This window comes from Aphidius gifuensis, linkage group LG5 (genome assembly GCF_014905175.1).
Source record: "Aphidius gifuensis isolate YNYX2018 linkage group LG5, ASM1490517v1, whole genome shotgun sequence".
NCBI lineage: Eukaryota > Metazoa > Arthropoda > Insecta > Hymenoptera > Braconidae > Aphidius > Aphidius gifuensis.
In genome coordinates this window covers 13,203,974-13,223,646 of record NC_057792.1, presented here as the reverse complement: position 1 = coordinate 13,223,646, position 19,673 = coordinate 13,203,974, and the positions used below count along the sequence as shown (strand labels likewise).

Here is a 19,673-nt window from a genome sequence, read left to right as displayed (position 1 = left end):
CGAAGTTGAATTTACTTGTAAAAAAAAAAAAGTAGAAGATAGCCGAGAAAAAAAATGGGTACATGCAATATATAAATACCCTGAACTGTTGACTGAACTAAAAAATTTGAAGTGCAGTGTAATTATCCGCAGCAATTGGGTCTCGGGATTTTTCAAAGATTTCCCCAAAAAAGATAGAGAGCTTGAGGAGTTTATTCGTGATAAATTACTCGGGAATCCGACAGATATACGAGACATAAAAAAATATCCGGAATTAGAAATACAGTATGAAAATATCAAACAAAGAGTTTACAATAGATGTGAAACAAGTGAAAAAAGTTCTACACAGTGTGAAGATGTGCTGAAGGATTTTGAAAAACCTGACAATGATAATATCATGTTTTTAGGTAAATAAATTTTCAATGATACTTTTTTCTTAACTAATAAATAAAATAAATTTTCAATACTTTTTTTTAACAAATAAATTTTCAATAAAAAAATTTTTTTAATACTTTTTCTTGACAAATAAATTTTTGAATTTTTTTTTTTTTAAACAAATAAATTTTCAATATTTTTCTTGACGAATAAATTTTCAATAAATAAATTTTTAATACTTTTTTAACAAATAAATAAAATAAATTTTCTCTTGTTTTTTAAAGACATTGAAATACCGACTGACGAAGTTGTGGTAAATAATGAAATTCCAGTTGATGAGTGTGTACGGGAAAATGTAAACAATGAAATACCAGTAGATGTGTCTGGTGAAAAAAATGACAGGGCTTACGTAGACCTAGAATATGAAACAGCAGCGGCTATGTTTGCCAATGCACAGTTGGAAGTAAAAGAAAATGAACTAATTGATGAGGAGCTGGATAAGTTTTTAGAAGGTGAAATATTTTTTGTTCATAATATTTTTACGCGTTGTAGAATGTTATAGAATAATAATAATGATAATAATAATTTTATGTTACAGATCTAGTACAAAATGCTCTTGAAGAAAATGGTCTTGAAGAAAAAATGTATTTAGAAAATAAAAAACCTGCAATTACGTCGGTGGAAATATTACCCCCAACTAAACGTATTACCATGAATTCTCGAAAAATAACTAAAAAACAAAAAGGTAAATATTTGTAGTAAAAATAATAATAATAATAATAAAAATAATAATAATAATAAAACTGATATTATTTTTTACAGAGGTGGAGAACGATCAAAACGGAGAAAAACATAGTCCTGAATTAGTCAGTGAGTCCATGAAACTTGGTGAAAAAATAATTACGTTGGCTGAAAATCAAAAAAGTAAATATTTTATAAAATAAATAAATAGAAAATTTTTTTTATAATAATAATAATAATGATAAAAATATTTCTTTTATTACAGAACGCAGTAAAGATGGCAATACAAAAAAAGAGGATCCAGTATTACCTATTCGATCCGGGAAACACGGTAAAAAAATAATAGCCGTAGATGATGATGAAGGTAAATATTTTATAAATAAATAAAAAAATTTTAAAATATAAAAATGATAATAATATTAATCATATATTTTTTGTATGGTAGATGACGTAGTTATATTGAGCCAATCGTCAACGTCTTCGTCATCATCATCGTCATCGGGGTCATCGTCTTCGTCTTCAGACCCTCCCACTATTATGAATGAGAATAATGTTGCTGAAAAATATGACGAAGAACATCAATATCGACCTGAAGCAGGGCCTTCAAAGCCCCGTGTCGAGAAACAAAAAAAGGAGTCTGTATATATTACAGATTTCTGCGTTGACTGCGCGGGATATCAATGTCCGAATAAAGCAGCCAGACCACACCACCAGTTCTGTAAAGGCTGTCATGAAAAATGGCAGATGGGTGAGCTGCCGCAGTACCCACAACCCTTACATACAGAAATACCCAATGCAATTTTTGAAAAACGACAGCAATTTGTAAATCAAAGAATAACATGTTTGCAAGACCAAATACGTGAGCTCAAAGAATCATTGAGTCACGTAAAATGCGAACTCTGTGCTGGAGAACCTATTGTAAATGAATTTGGTCATTGTGAACGCTGTGCACAATTAATAGATTAAATAATAAAGCCATTTGTAAATAAATAAAATTGTTTGTATGTCTTTTTTACTGGTATCGAAAAAATATAATAATAAAAAAAAAAAAAAAAAGATGTGTGTTATTGTACGCACAGGGAAGTGAAACTTCTTCAGTAATTCTAATAAATAGTAATTGAAAGATCTCTCGTTGCATTAATATATTTTTGACTAGTTGTCTTTTTCGCTCTCCTTCCGAGTGAACTATTATGTTCATTCAGTCATTAACAATTATGATAGAAATTTTTAAATTTATTGATTAGTTATAATATTAAGGTTCTATGTAAATGAAATTCTAATTCAAAAACTTAACACAGAATATTATAATCTATATATATAAATGTGAAAATGAAAAACTTTGTTGCTAATGTTCTCAGCAACTACCGAACCGATCATTGTGATTTTTTCTTTAAATCAACGGAGATCGTGATAGGCGTTTATTCGATTTCATATCTTAATAAACAACCGAGTTATTATTTATTATAAATGATAGCCTGTTACGCGGCAGAGGCAACAGGCGGCGCTTTGGTAGTGGGTGCTTTACACTCATACAATCACGGAGGTGGAAAAAGAGAGAGAACGCGCTACAGTCCCAAATGATTCATCTATTTGCATTTAAACATAATCGAAAAATTGAAAAAAAATAAATAATAATATTAGCTTAGGAATTATCAGGCCAATAGATAAAAAGAAGTGTAGGTCAAAACAAGCTTAAAAATTTTGGTAAATATTCGGTTTAAATGAAATGTCTTATCAATAGAAAATGTGTAATAAAATGAAAATGTTAAGGTTCAAAATAATGAAATTCAGTCCGTCAGTACATAATAATTTCTTTGTTGGATAACCTTGGTTTAGATTTCCTATTCTGTTTTGAATGATAATGATAATGACAACGCGAAATTATTCATTAGATATCATCATACATTATTAATTGATTCAAAAAATTGAAAAACAAAATTCTATTCAAATAATTAAGGTTGAAAGTATACCCCACCGTCAAACAAAGTTCGGATCCAATAGTATGTAATCCGCATTGTAAAGAAAAACAAACTGATAATTAAAAAATAGTAGTAGTAAAAATTTTTTTAATGACAAGCGTAAATATGTATTCTGCCCTTTTTCTTATATGTGTTGAAGTTGTCAACTTTGACATTCATTATCTAAAAAAAAAAACTAGCAGGAAAATTAAAAAAAAATACACTTTTATTTGCCACCAAAAATCCGAAAATTAAATAACGGGAAATTTATTTAACTTTCAACCTCAAGTTTGGAATAGGAATATTATTTAGAGCTAGCAAGTCTTTAATTCTTTTAAACAAATGATAACATCTCTGAAATTGTAAAAATAATCCCAAGCAAAGCCAAATTAAAAATAATCTCAGCAACTACCCAACCGATCATCATGATTTTATTTTTAAATAAAAAAGCTTATCTTCCAGATCGTTATAGGCGTTTATTCAATTTCCTATCTTAATAAACAACCGAGTTATTAATTATAGCCCGTTACACACGCAAGTCAACAAGCGGCGCTTCGGTAGTGGCTGCTATGCACTTATAGATACAATCACAGAGTTGAAAAAAGAGAGATAACGCCCTATAGTCACAAATGATTTATCTATTTGCGTTTTAACATAATCAAAAAATTGAAAAAAAATTAACTATAATTTTTTTTAAACTAACTAGCTTAGAAATCATCAAGCCGATAGATTAATAGATGCACCCTGGTAGAAATATTTCTCCAACTTTCTTCCAGCTTTTTTCCAACTTTTCTCCGCCATTTCTCCACCTCTTTACGAAAATGACTCATGGTTGGAGAAATGTTGGACAAATTTCTCCAACCTTTCTCCAACCAAAAATGTACTTCAACTTTTTTCCAACTTTTTTCCGCCATTTCTCCAACCTGAAATTTACTCCAACTTTTTTCCAACCAAAAATTTACTCCAATTTTTTTCCAACTTCTTTCCAACTTTTTTCGAACCATGGGTCATTTTCGTAAAAAGGTAGAGAAAGTTGGAAAAAGTTGGAAAAATATTTCTACCAGGGCAAGCTTAAAAGTTTTGGTAAATATTCGGTTCAAAGGAAATGTTTTATGTTAATATAAAATCAACTGTGTATTAAAATAAAAATATTTTTAACGTTAAGAATAATAAAATTCAGTCAGTGAGTACGTACTAATTTATTTAATGGATAACCTTGATTTAGATTTTCCATTAATTCTGTCTTTAATGATAATAAAAATGGCAACGCGAAATTATTTAATAATTATCATTATACCGTATTATTTCATTCAAAAAAAGTTAATTTTATTCAAATAATTAAGGTTGAAAGTAAATTCCATTGTCTAACAAAGTTTGGGTCCGAGAGGGGTATTCTACATATGGTTATAGAAAATATTCTCAATGCCCCTCTGTCCAAAGTATAACCACTATACTATCAGGTTCTTAGGAGTATATGTGTCTGTAATCTATCTGGATAGACATACCACAGCAGAGAAACAAGGAACAGCACCATTTAAAATTATATGTCCACTGAATCCCTCGGAGAAAAGGGATCTATAACTGCTTTTATAATCCGTATTGTTAAGTAGAACAAATTGATAATTGACCCAGCAATAATTGATAGAAATTCTTTCAACTACAAGCGTTAATATGTGTTCTGTACCTATTCCTAGGTTTTGAAGTTTCCAGTTTTGATATCAATTATCTAAAAAAAAAATGAGCACGAAAATTCTGGAAAATTCATCGGAATAGATGATTTTTCCGGCTTTCATTTGCAACCAAAGATCGAAAATTGAATAACGGGAAATATATTCAACTCTCAACCGTAAGTTGGGAATATTATTTCAAGCTAGCTATATTCAAACGAATGATAGCATTCAAAAATTGTCAAAATAATCCCGAGTAAAGCCGGGTTAATCAGCTACACTGAGAGAAATTTTAACTAAGAATTACAAAAGAAAAAGAAAAAATTACAAAATAAATAGAAAAAACTGCGTTCCCCCGTCATTTATAAGAATTATTCGTATATTGATACATAATTTTTACAATAAAATTATGTAAAAAATCTGGCCATTGACTATATACACTACTAAGCCATAAAATTTACACAATTTTATTGTAATTTCTGTTTATAAAAATGACTAAATTCACGACACTCACAAGTAAATTCTAGCAGACTGAGAATTTACCCACTACCGGTTTTAGAATTTACTAAATTTTATTATAAATTTTATTTAAAAGTTGGACATTTTTTGTGTTAAGTTCGGCAGTTTGTGCTAGATTCACGGAGAATAGAAATCAATTCCCGGCAACATTTTTTCTTTTCTGTTTACATGCTCAAAACTCGAAAACTAGGTGATAAATAGAAAAAAGTTATTTGATATACTCATTATTTGATTTAAAATATTATTACAACTACCAGTACAAGTCTCATGAAAATTACCAGAAATTGGTATAGGATCTAGTCGTATTTTAAATTTTACTGATTTAGGATTACCAGTACATTTATCACATGTTTCTAATAATATTTCAATGTCATTAATTGTCTCTTGAAATCCTATACAATCTAAATTACCATCTTTGCTATCTTTACGTTCGCGTGGTACCACATTTTATCCACATATTATTTATTGTTGTTTGGTATTGTGATTATGATGTTGCTGTCGTATTATGTCAAGCACTTAAATAACCACAATCTTGTGTATTAATTGTTTATTCAACAGATTTATTTTAGATACTCATTATTTGTTTAAAAATATTATTATAACCACCAGTACAAGTCTCATCAAAATTATCAGACATTGGTATAGCACCTGGCCGTATTTTAATTTTTACTGATTTAGGATTACCAGTACATTTGTCACATTTTTCTGATAATATTTCAATGTCATTAATTGTTTCTTGAAATCCTATACAATCTAAAATACCATCTTTACTATCTTTACGTTCACGTGGTACCACATTTCATCCACATATTATTTATTGTTGTTCGGTATTGTGATTATGATGTTGCTGTCATATTATGTCAAACACTTGAATAACCATTATCTTGTGTATAATTTGTTTATTTAACAGATTAATTTTAAATACTCATTATTTGATAAAAAATGATATAATAAATTATATATTGTATATAATAAAAGTTTTAACTTTAATATTCACCTTTGTCTCTTGAATCTTTCATGAAACTAAAATTTTAAAACAAATTTCAAACAAATTTTTTCGTATCGTTGTCATGGGAATAAATAAATAAAACAAAATAAAAAATAATATAAAATTACTTACCTTCATACCGTTACTTTCGTTGCATCCGTCTTTTGTTTTTTTTTTTTACTGCCCATTCTAAAGAAGTTTCACTTCAAAAAAATAAATAAATAAATTGTTTGTATGTCTTTTTTTACAAGTATCGAAAAAATATAAAAAAAAATAAATAAATAAATAAATAAATAAAAATTTTGTATACCTTTTTCCTGTTGTCTTTTTTTACAGATATATTTGTTATTGTTAAAAATTTTTCAGGTTAAACCATATTTTTCGTTTTCTTTTTACCGGTATCAAATATAATTTTGTTTAGAAAAAAAAAAATCGTTATTTCTCTTGTTTGATTTTTTTTCTAAATTCACCTGTTTCGTAAAATATTTTACCCAACAAAATTGAAAATTTTTCTGGCCCTCTGGTGTGACCACTGCAGTGTGAAGACCTTTTTTTCAAGTTGTTGCTAAAAAAATGGAGCGTGTTTCAGATGATGTTGAAGTTGACATTGATGACAGTGCGGAGTGTGAATTTTTTATTGATAGTCTACTCGACGGTAGTTTAATGAACAATATTATAGATTCACGGTTACAACGAGAGCATTTGAATCAACATTTACGTGTACCTCACGAATGTGAAGTTCCACAACAACCTCTTTTGGATGATGTTGAAGTTGACGATAATTTTATCGATAGTGGTATAATAAATTGAATCATGCAATCACCATTACAACAACATCATTTAAGTGAAATTTTACAAACAGGTGGTGGTAGTGATAATAATTTTCAGATAATATTGTTGATGAAACACGGACATTTGTACCAAAATATAATTTGAATAAACATTTGATAAATTTTAAAGTGAAAGAAATAACTCAAAATACTGTAGTTGAAACATGGATCGAAAAAGCATTTGCAGAGGTATACAAGCTGATCAAAAATTACTCAAATAATGCGCGTGATCGAGTTATTCTCAGTTTCAAAACCCCTTCTATGAACTCTGAGGCCCATACTTACTTGACACCCGCCAATAATTTTACATTTGAAAGATTATGGGAGATTGTAAGTAGCATTTGTCAAAGTAATGATCCTGTACATGCTAACGATCTATTTACTATTGACTTGGTTGTATTGAAATCAACGATTGGTGGTAGTGTCCCACACCACATGGCAAAAAAGGCTCGCGGTGCTCTGGAACTGAACCACGATGATCTATATTTATGTTTACCACGCTCTATTGTAACATGTTTATCAATAAAAATAAAGAAAAGAACTATAGTTCCTAGTAAAAAGCAGGGTCTTGAACTCTGTCAAAAAGCTAACATTTGTGTACTACCTGGCGGGTGCGGGCTTAATGAAATAATTTTATTTCAAAATTATTCAGTTACTGAATCTGCCGCATTGGTTATCTGGAATTTCGATACTAATGATGGTCATACAATTTTTTTTGATGGGAAAAAAACTTTACTTAATCGCAGAGTGTCGCGTGAAAATATGAAAATTTTAAATATTGTGTATTATCCTGATGACCAACATTTTGCGCCTATAAAATATATGCATGTATTTATGGCTACAAATATAAAATTCTGGTGTGATTGGTGTCGTATCGGCTTTACAAAAAACGAATATCATAAACAATGTTGGACAAAATGTGACAAATGCTTAAATTTCCCGGCATGTGAAATGAATAACAGTAATGATGATGATTTTAAAAAATGTTTGATATGTAATCGAGTATTTTATAGTGAACAGTGTTATGAAAAACATTTCCAACCAGACTCGTATTCAAAAAAATTTTCAGTCTGTAATCGAATTAAAAAATGTAATATTTGTCGTAAAGTCTACGTCCGTGACAGTGAACATTTGTGTGGTAATTATTATTGTGCGCTCTGTCAAGACCATAAACAACCAAACCATCTGTGTTATATGAAGCCTCGGCCGATAAAGCAGGGGGCTCGTAAAGATGAAAAAGTTAACGGATTTTTATTTTTTGATTTTGAAACACGATCTGAGCTGAGATCATATAAAAATAATAAACAATTAAAAATGCATATCGTCGATTATTTTTGTGCGCAAATAGTGTGTGAAATTTGTTCGGAGACAGACGGTACAGAAAATTGTCATTGTAGTGAGACGCGCGACTTAAACACCAGGGCGATGATGGCATGGAAAAATTTGTTGATTTAGTTTTAAAGTCAAAATCAAGGTACTCAAAATTAATTTGTATAGCTCATAATGGTGGCGGATATGATGCTCAATTTGTTTTACGTGAAATAATCAAAAGAGTACCAATAACAAATATTCAAACAATTGTTAAAGGAACTAGACTTACATCAATATCTTTCGATAACGTCAAATTTATAGACTTGCTGAATTATTTTTTCATGCCATTAAGTGCGTTACCAAAAGCTTTTGGAATTAAAGAATTGACTAAGGGTTTTTTTACTTTTTTCTTCAATAAACCAGAAAATCAAAATTACATTGGTCCTTTACCCCCTAAAGAAGACTTTGGGGTGCGCGCGCTGACTATTGAAAAACAACAAGAATTTGATAAATGGTATAATGAACGACTTCAGGGACCGCCATTTGATTTTAAACGAGAAATGGCAATTTATTGTAAATCTGATGTAGAATTACTCAAGAAGGCGTGTATTACATATAGAAAATTAATGATGCAAGTAGGGAATGTATGCCCATTCACTGAAGCTTCAACTGCTGCATCTACTAGTTTATTAATTTATCGTAGAAATTATTTAAAAGAAAATGAGATCGCACTGATTCCAAAAAACGGGTATATGTTAGAAGATATGCAATCTACAATAGCTATACAATGGTTATTATGGCTTGAACATTCTTAAGGGATCAAAATGATTCATGCTGGTAGAAGGCGTGAGCGCAGAGTAGGGTCCTATCTGGTCGATGGCATTTCAGAAGATGGCAAAACCATATATTCTCTTTTAGGTTGTTACTATCATGGTTGAGATTGTTTTGAATTGATTAAAGATGTGGATGCAGATTTAGGGGATAATACAACACTTAGAACGAGGCGTGAGAATACCGAATACATGAATGCATATTTTAAAAAAAGAAGGTTATGAATTGATTATTATTTGGGAATGTGATTTTAAAAGAATGTGAGTAGTGTATCAAGGAGAGTTCTGGATCAGAGGGAGGTCGAAAAAAGGTAGATCGGTGAGGGGACAGGGGACTGCAACTCGGTCGGTAAAACAGGACTGGTAAAGAAATTTGTCATTTGATGGTGTGAAATCCTCAATTGTCATACGTCGTCAATACAGATTTGGAAAATTTTTGTCATTTTAACGTAAGATTTCTCATGTCTTATGTCTTATGTCCCATATATCATTTGATGGTGTAAATTCCCAATTGTCATGTGTCGGTATTACAGACTTGACCGGGAAAAAATTAAATTTTATTATTTTAACATGCGATTTATCATGTCCCATGTTCCCAATTCGTATGTTCCCATGTCTTATGTCCTGTCTCATTAAATAACAAAAAAACATTCTTCGAGCCGGGTTCGAACCAACGACCAATGGATAACTTTTTAAATTGTTTATAACAATATGCAATTACAGTCCAGTGCTCTGCCAACTGAGCTATCGAAGGTTATTTGTAGGACTTCTCAAGTTTCATGTACCATACATAAATATTTTTAAAATACAATTTTGCGAAAAAAAATTGCTGACTCTCCATACGTGTTATTTTTTTTTCAAATCGACCAATGTATATATAAATACAACTTTGCAAAAAAATTAGCTGACTCTTGATACGTGGAATTTTCGAATATAAACTAATAAAATGCTGTCGTAGTATTTAATTGTTTATGATAAAAAATAAATATTAATTAATATGCACGTGAGAATTTGCTGACTCTAAATACGTGTCATTTGAATAGGTACTCCTTCTACTATTCTATTGTATTTATCCCTATATGAACGAGAAGTTTTTCTGAAATTTTATCATTCGAATATCAAGACTGTAAGGAAAGGTAAGAAAGCAATTTAATAATATACATATATACATTGATAATTAGTATTATATTTTATACATATTTATTTGCTTGAAATTAAAATGTTTGTAGAAAAACAGCATTCAATAGAAATGGAACAACAATTAAATAATGTTGCTAAAATGGAAAGCAAATTGGATGTCAAAAAAATGTCTGAGTTGGAGGTTAATAGAGAGTACAAAGTAACAGCTCTACAGAAGATTCATAATGAATACAATGGAGTTATGGCTACATTAAATGATGAATTTAATGTCTTTCTACCCAGCAGAATCGCCAAGTTTATGAAAAATAATGATTATTTTACAAAAATCGAGAAAGCAGCGATCGATGGATGCTTGATCCTCTTTTTTGAGAGGAAAATACAACAAATGTGAGTTCATTTTCTCATAAAACGAAAAAAATTAGAAAAAGTTTGTGAGCTCTTCTTCAAATGTAATTATTATTATCTAGACAAAAAAAATGATTATAATATAAAACTGATAAACACCAAGACTAAGCGACTTTCAAAAAATTGTAAATTATTGAAAGATTTGACAAAAGATGCTTACTATGCTGTGACAAAAATTAAAAGTTACTGTGGAAAAAAAGTCTGGTGCAAGACTATCAGTCGAAATAAATAATAAATATACTGTTTTCTTACCTAAAAATAATGCTGAATATTATTTTTATAATAAAAAAAAGTTCCTTGAATTAGAGGATGGTATTAAAAGAAGAGTTTTAACATTACAATGTATTGGAGAAAATAATCAAGTTGTATTATTAGAGAAAATTGGCCTAAGCCTATACACACACAATATTAAATAAATAAATTACATTTGAAAAATTTATTTTGTTATAATTAATATAATTATTTAATGACATTTTCCCATGTATCATGTTCAGAATCCCAACCATCTTACAAGTACTTTATTTTACGTTTTTCTAAAAATTTTTTCAACAAGATATATATCTGATAGCGTACTGGACTCAGTTCTTCTTGATAAAACATCCTTCAACATTGTTATCTTGATAGTCAGCAAGCTTGTAAGTTATCGGTATTGTATTCAATACTTTTGTGATTGTAAAACTTCAGTTGTCCAATTGGGAGTGTAGCCTTTTCGAAAATTTTTATATTTACTTATTCGCACTTTATCACCAATTTTAAATTTTTTTTCAACTTTGATGTGACACAAAACATTGATTTTGATTATGATATATTTCCCTCAATATATCCTTTTCATTGTTTTTAGTTACATTTTTGGTTTCATTTTATAGTTCTGTGCTTTGTATTATTATAATTTCTAATCAATTCAGGAAGTATAGTCAACCATTTATAACTGCCTTGGAATGTAAATCTTTCCCACATTTGATTTTTCAGGGTTCTATTAAACCTTTCGACTATACTTGCTTTTAAAGTACTATATATTGAGTACATATTTATATTATATTTTTTCATGAGATTCTTAAATTCACTGTTGTAAAATTCTTTGCCTTGATCGACATGTAAATGTTTTTTTGGATATCGACCTTTCAGGAAAACAGATTTTATCGCTGCAGTAACATCTTTTGCACTTTTTGTCTTGAGTGGTACAGCAAATGCATATTTGGAAAAATTATCAATTATTGTAAGTATAAACTTGTAATTTTCATTTACGGAAGCATATGCACTCATGTCAACAAGATCACATTGCCATGTTTCATCGAGAGCTCTAATGTCAACATGTCTACGTTGATAATATCTGCGAGCAGGCTTGTGTAGCTCATGTGCCACAACGCTTCTCAAATAGTTATTGTCTTCTTTTTTATTATTTTTTTTTGTTTTATTCATTTTTATTTTTGATTTTCTAAACGTACTCCCAAATTTTCTGTCAAATAGTGAGATATACTTGCAACTTCTGTACTCAGCTCATCTAATGATTTTTCAACACTTTTTTGCAATGTGTCCACTTTGATTGTCAGTTTACTAATGACTTCAGTGATATATTTTTGACTATCTTCTTGCATTATTCTAAGTAGATCATTAGTTTCATTTTTAATCAGAATCAGTGCTACTTTTTTTGAGACAGCATCATTCATGTCTTGAGCATCGGCAATATGACATAATTTTTTTTCTGCAATGTCATATTTTCCGTCTTCTGTAAATTTGAAACCTTCTCCAGGTGGTCCTCTTATTGTATCGCCATCACTTTTTCCTCCGATAGAATATTTTCGTTTATTTGATAATTGACGTCCAAATATATCAACACTAGACATTATTCCACTCCAATGTCCTTTTAATGACTGTACATTAAAGACTGAATGAACATATATATTAACAAATAATACCAGCTTCTCTTAATTCTTCAATAATTGAAAGAATTTCATTAGCGTGACTATTATTGCCAGCTTTTTCTGAAGCTACAAGTAATTGAAGACGATTGACAAGCTCATTGGGATCATCCCAATATATATAATTTGTATTATTTATTTTCTTATTTTTTTGTAGTGTTTTGTATTTTGGTAATACAAGTGCTGAACCTTTTTTGCTCTCTACTTTTTGTTTTCTCAAAGACTTGACAAACAGTGATACATAATTTTTATATTTTTGTGTCCTGTTTGTCAGAAATGCACCATCAGGTTTGAAATTTTTACGATGTGCATTTGTTAATTTTATAATTTCAATAAAAATTTCTCGATCAACTTTCCGAATAATAGATGCATTAGGTGTTTGTTGAAATAATAACTCCAAGAGACCTTGTGTAGCCGGATAAATTTTATCTTTCACATAAATATGATGATTTTTTATTTCAATCATTGAATTACCAAACAATAATTTATTGTTTTTTAATTTTTGAATGGTGTACATTGTATTATGAGCCTTGTCATGAGAATTTATTGATTTTTGCCTTTCAAGGTGCTTCTTCATCATCCAAATTTTTTTTTTTTTCTCCGTTATATCTTCGTCTGTGTCATCATCATCAGCATCACTAACATTATTCTTATGAAAAGTTAACGGATCAATATCAATTTTTTCGTCATTATTTGTCAATATTGATTTTTCGTCTTCTCCTTCTGTCTCGTATTCTTCTTCTTCTGTCGTGTATTCTTCTTCTTTTCTTTGAGCATTATTTTTTTTTTCTGCTTGATTTTTACTGGAACGTGGTGCTGGTTTTTGTTTTGATACATCTGCTAGCATTTTTTTGAAAGGCTCAGTTATAGGTCCTAACACCTCACTTGTTATTCTTTCATTTTCAACTCGACCATATTTAATTAATTTATGTTTACGTCTTATAGAGTCACTTGCTTTTTCAATTTCATGCAATAATGATTTTTCAGCATGTAAGTTTGTATGCTTCATGATAGATAATGATGCTGTTGACAGTTCACAGTACACAATCCTACTGTCTTTTATTTTGGAATTTTTACTATATATCGTATAATATTACTCTAAATTATCTGATATTTTTTTTAGATAGTAGATGTACCAGTGGTGGTAGCAGAGGGAGAAACTGTATTTTCAGCAGAATCGTTTGTAATGTTTATATAACAATCAAAACCTCTCCTGTATCGGCCATTATTAATGTCACTATCTTTGTCAATCACAAGGAATCCATATTTATCTTTATTCCAACATGTCGAGCATATATTGCGGAATTTTACAAATTCCATGTCAGTATTTACATGATCATTGTATATATGCTTTAAATTTCTTTCATCTTGACGAAAAAGTACAAAAAAATTGGCATTATCTCTCACCAAATGTTTGGGTATGTGAGCATAGGTCTGAGATAAATAAAAACTATCAACTGCTTGATGTCTACCCATGCAGAAAAATGCTCGAACATTATCTTGTTTTTCTGTAGATATATCATCGAAAATCATCAGTGAATTTGGTCTAGCCTCTTCAGGTTGAATAACTTTCTCATGTTCATTGAATGGAAAATAACCAATTTCTTCAACATTATTAATAATTTTTTCGAGAAATTTGTACTTTGGCTGATTAAGCGATTTGGAATACACATAAACATTCTCAAATCTTAATCCATTTGGGTGAATTATTATTGCAAAAAGAGCGTTTGTTTTGCCAGAATTTGAAGGTCCACAAAATACACCTCTCACACTATTCGGTAATAAACTTCCATGTCTTTTTTCAGATGGTTTTTTTGGAGCAGTTTTTTGCACAATTTGATCAAAATTGATGACTGGCAACTTTAATGGTTGTTCTTGAAATTCCATGTTTCTTTTTTACAACTGAACAAGCTGCTAGCTTAATCTGTACTAACGTAAAACCATATAAATACTCGGGATTTTATTGAATGCAGTTGGTTCTTCAAAGACAATGATTGAGCATCAACGTGCAGATAAAAAAAAAAAAAAGATAAGAAAAAAAGGAAGGGGTCTGTTGAACAGTATCATCAATAGCCTGCCATTTGAATTACACGTTCCACAGTATAATTATTGTGGTCCGGGTACAAAGCTCGATAAAAGATTAGCTCGTGGTGATCGCGGTGTTAATCCGTTGGATGAACATTGTCGTGAGCATGATATAAGCTACTCAAAAAATCCTGACAATCTCGAAGCACGACATAAAGCTGATTACTTGCCGATAAAGCTTGGCAACGTGTATTTGCCAAAGATTCGTCACTTGGTGAAAGAGCCGTAGCTTCGGGTGTGACAACTGCAATGAATTTGAAAACGAAACTTGGTATGGGTTTAAATAGAAGCAAAAAGAATAAAAAAATTCATCATAAAATCAAGAAAATACAAACAACTGAAAAGAATGATAAAAAAGTTAAAATCATCCCAAAACAAAACTATAAAAAGTATTTAACAAGTCTCAACAGGATTATAGATATATCAAAACAATCTATAAAGCCTGGAATCACTGATCCAATAAAGACGGTTCTGGAAAGTGCACGTGTTGCTGTCAAAAAAGTTGGTGGAAAAAAAAAAATTCGTTTACCACGTATTTTACCTCTTCCATTAAATAAAGAAAATAACAGTGATGGTAGTATACTACCATTTTTAATACCACTATTTGCTGGATTAAGTGCATCTGGTGCTATGACGGGTGGTGCAGCAACAATTTCAAAGACAATAAATGTTGTACATGCAGCAAAAAAATTACTACGAGAAAATCAACGTCATAATAAGAAAATGGAATCAATTGTATTGGGCAAAGGATTATTTTTATCTCCTTACAAAAGAGGACTAGGTCTCTTTTTAAAGCCTGCAAAAAAAGTAAATAAGAAAAAAAACTTGTAATGCTACCACATCGAGCTCTCACAAATATTGATATCATCAAATACGCCAAAGCTTTTAAAATTCCTTATTTCCGAGGAGTTTTCATGAGAAATGATTTACCAATAACTGGTCCTCGTAAAAATGAATCAGCAATTGTAAATCTTGATGATAAAGATGGTGCTGGTACACATTGGGTTGCATACAAAAAACGGCAAAATGATGTCATTTATTTCGATAGCTTTGGTGATTTGAAGCCTCCACAAGAGCTGATTAATTATCTCGGTGTTGGTAGCATTAAATATAATTATGAAAAATATCAAAATTATAATACAATTGTTTGCGGTCATCTATGTCTCAAATTTCTGGCTGGCAAGAGACTATAAATAATCATGACACATGCTAAAATAATCATTAGTCATGGATGATTCATTTACGTTGACATTGTCGGGCCGGTCATCAACTCTTGAAACACAATACTTCCCGCCGATTGAGTTGTCAGCAAATAAAAATTATGTTGCTGGGCTTGTCGAGTTTACAACATTTAATTCTATACCGAATATTGACGTTGGTAACAATAAAGTCTACATTGAAGGTTGTAAACTAATCACAATTCCAACAGGAAGTTATGAAATTGAAGATATTGAAAGTTATATCCAAAAAGCAATATGTCAGAATGACGTTACTATTAGTATTAAACCAAATAACAATGAACTACATAGTAAGGTTAAATGTAACAAACGTATTCATTTTGAAATAGAAGACTCGATTGGAAGATTGTTGGGCTTTACAAAACGAATCCTCGAAGCTGATATTCTACATAAATCTGACTTGCCTGTTGCCATATTAAAGGTCAATACACTCCAAATTCAGTGTAACATAACAACCGGTGCATATATGAATCAGCACAAAGTTCACACAATACATGAATTTTTCCCAGTTGTGCCTCCTGGATATAAGATTGTTGAAGTACCATCTCATGTCATTTATCTGCCAGTCACAGTGCAAGCAATACATCAATTGCAATTAAAAATTGTCGATCAGGATGGTGAAATTGTGAATTTCCGTGGAGAAACGATTACAATTCGACTACACATTAAAAGTGTCAAATAGAAAAAAAAATATGGGCATCGTTTTCAGAAGAAAAGAAAAAAAGAATAAACATAATAATAAAATAATTGGACAAAGCTATAAATGCGAGACATTATGCCAAAAAAAAATCAGTCAAAAGCAAGGAAGCAAAGCGATAACACATCAGAGTATTCAGTTTCTCAAGAGTCTCGGTCTCAGTCCACGTCAACAACATCTACGGAAATAAAAGTGTCATTTTGTTGCTTTTTTTGTATTATACCATGGATGAAATTTTAAGTATACAAGAACCGATCATTTTTGATGAATCGATTGCCCATTGTGAGTTACATGCTCATCAGCCTTACGGCTCTTCAACATTCAATAACAACGATGAAATCCGGATTGGAATTCAACATCAAGATTTATGTGTACCAAATTTCGATTTCTTACAAGTGACGGAAAATCTGTGCCAAAAACAACTTCATTGGTACGAATGGCAATAGCACACATGTTTGAAGAAATTCGCTATGAGATAAATGCAATTGAAATTGATCGGAGCAAAAATGTTGGTCTTACGACTCTTATGAAAGGATATATTTCCTTAAGTCCAAATCAAAAATCATTATTGGAGAATGCTGGATGGTTAATGTCTGATGAAGAATCATTATTCGATTCGAGTGGTTATTTTGATATATCAATACCACTGAGCCTGCTGCTAGGATTTGCTGAAGATTATAAAAAAATAATTATCAATGCAAAACATGAACTCATCCTAATAAGAGCAAATAGTGATGTGAATGCCTGTCTACAAGAACAACCTGCGGAAGAAAAAAGTGGCGAAAAAATACAAATTAAACTTCAAAAGGTGGAATGGATTGTTCCATATATCAAAGTGTCTGATAAGCAGAAAATTCAACTTTTAAATTACATTGCCAAGGATCCATCCATAGCAATCAGTTTTCGTACATGGGAATTGTACGAGTATCCACTATTACCTGCAACTACAAAACAAAATTGGAGTGTGAAAACATCAACACAATTGGAAAAACCGAGATACATAATTTTAGGCTTCCAAACAGAACGAAAAAACTCTGTAACAAACAATTCAAGTGTTTTTGATCATTGTAACTTGCGTGATGTTAAGCTGTTTTTAAATTCACAATCATATCCTTATGGAAATTTAAATATTGATTTTGCTCATAATCAATTCTCATTATTATATGATATGTTTGCATATTTCCAAGCTTCCTACTATTACACAGAAACACCACAACCATTATTTACAAGACAAAAATTTTTGGAAGAAGCTCCACTTATTGTCATAGATTGTTCAAAGCAAAATGAATTTTTAAAATCTGGACCAGTAGATATTCGACTTGAATTTGAATCAACAACACAATTTCCAGCTCAAGCATCAGCTTATTGTTTGATTTTACATGATCGAATTGTTGAGTATAATCCAATAAGTGGTTCAGTACGCAAGCTCGTTTAATATATGTCTGTAAACTTACCAATCCTATATTTATAATAATAATATGTAAAAGAAAAAAAAATAAATAAATAAAATAATGTACATGAAAAACAAAATTGTATATATTATTGTCTCCTTACTGAAAATTAAAAATTATTATTATAATAAATGAACCAACAATGTATGTTAAAAAAATTTTTTTTTTCATTTATTTTTATTTTGACATAATGTACAATCTTTTATCATGGGTGATGGCCCGTCAAATTCATCTGATTTTTCGTCTTGATGATGATAATGTTCAATGCAGCGTTTATATTGAAGAAAATCTTTTTTTGTTTTAAATTTTTCTGGCAATTTGTCCCATACAGCATCAATTGAGTTTGGTGTAAGCAGAAAAATATATCTCTCTGGTAAATTTGCAATATCTTCTGTTGCCATTTTTTCCAGACTCTCAAGATGACAAAATAGCTGAATCGATTTTTTCAATGATGAAACTGATCCCCAGGTAGTTCGGAACCATGCTCTCAATTTTTGTACATTATCCAATGCACAAGTAAGAGTCCATAAATTGAGATGATAACTCAGATGGTGAACATAGTTTTTTTGACATACCTTAGTTGGTAGTTTGCCATGCGCTGGACAATCCATATCAATCAAATCAATAATAGTTTTATCGTCTTTTAAAATATTGCTGAGCCATTTTTTTTTCTCATGACCTTACATATACGTAAATTGAAGACTCAAGGCTATCATTTATAATTTTTCCATGTTCAGCATAATCAACATCTCCTGAGTTCCATAACAGTCCATGATGATTGTTTGTTAACCAATTATTTGTCAGTTTGCAAGCAGATGATAATGTACTCATGGCACATGGAGGCTTGAATACTACCGACTTGATATCATCTTCTTGATTCAAATTTGCTATTGCAAATTCTTTCACAATAAAACTTTGATTAGTATCATAAAATCCTTGAACATCAACAATATATTCAACCATTATGACTGAAATCTTATTCAAGACTGAAATATTTTTTTTCTTTGGTACTCATATACAAAAGAGTAAAGACGCGCGCACTTTGATATCAAATTTCTAATTTTGTTTATAAAATAGTTTAAAAAAAAAATAAAACGTCAGCACTTTCTACTTCAAATTCTATGAAATATAAACAATATAACTCTCAACTTAGTATCAAATTTCTAATTTTGTTTATAAAATAGTTTAAAAAAAAATAAAACGTCAGCACTTTCTACTTCAAATTCTATGAAATATAAACAATATAACTCTCAACTTAGTATCAAATTTCCATTTTTGTTTATAAAATAATTTAAAAAATAAAACGTCAGCACTTTTTCATATATATATATTATAACTATTATTTATAATAAATATATTCATTATTTATGATTATTCGGGGTCATAGCCCCAAGGTAAGGTATCAGTTCCACCATTTTGATCAAGAGCTCGTTTGTCATCAGCCCAGCTGAGTGCAATTTTACTCTGCACAATTGTCTTCACTTGATGGTCTTTACTTCTGATTAAATGTTGATTTTTTTTCAATATTTGATGATCAAAA

The 19,673-nt window shown here is 30.2% G+C and overlaps 2 protein-coding genes across 2 annotated transcripts; both read left to right on the top strand.

Moving 5' to 3' along the window:
• The first annotated feature begins 946 nt into the window (after positions 1-946).
• On the top strand, positions 947-2,061 carry LOC122856422. The gene is made up of 4 exons (XM_044158089.1): positions 947-1,099; positions 1,177-1,278; positions 1,361-1,459; positions 1,541-2,061. Exons 1-4 carry the CDS (start codon positions 997-999, stop codon positions 2,059-2,061), a joined length of 825 nt encoding a protein of 274 aa, XP_044014024.1. The 5' UTR covers positions 947-996.
• Positions 2,062-17,118: 15,057 nt separating this feature from the next.
• On the top strand, positions 17,119-18,117 carry LOC122856419. The gene has a single exon (XM_044158088.1). The coding sequence runs from the start codon at positions 17,119-17,121 to the stop codon at positions 18,115-18,117; it is 999 nt and encodes a 332-aa protein (XP_044014023.1).
• Positions 18,118-19,673: the final 1,556 nt, after the last annotated feature.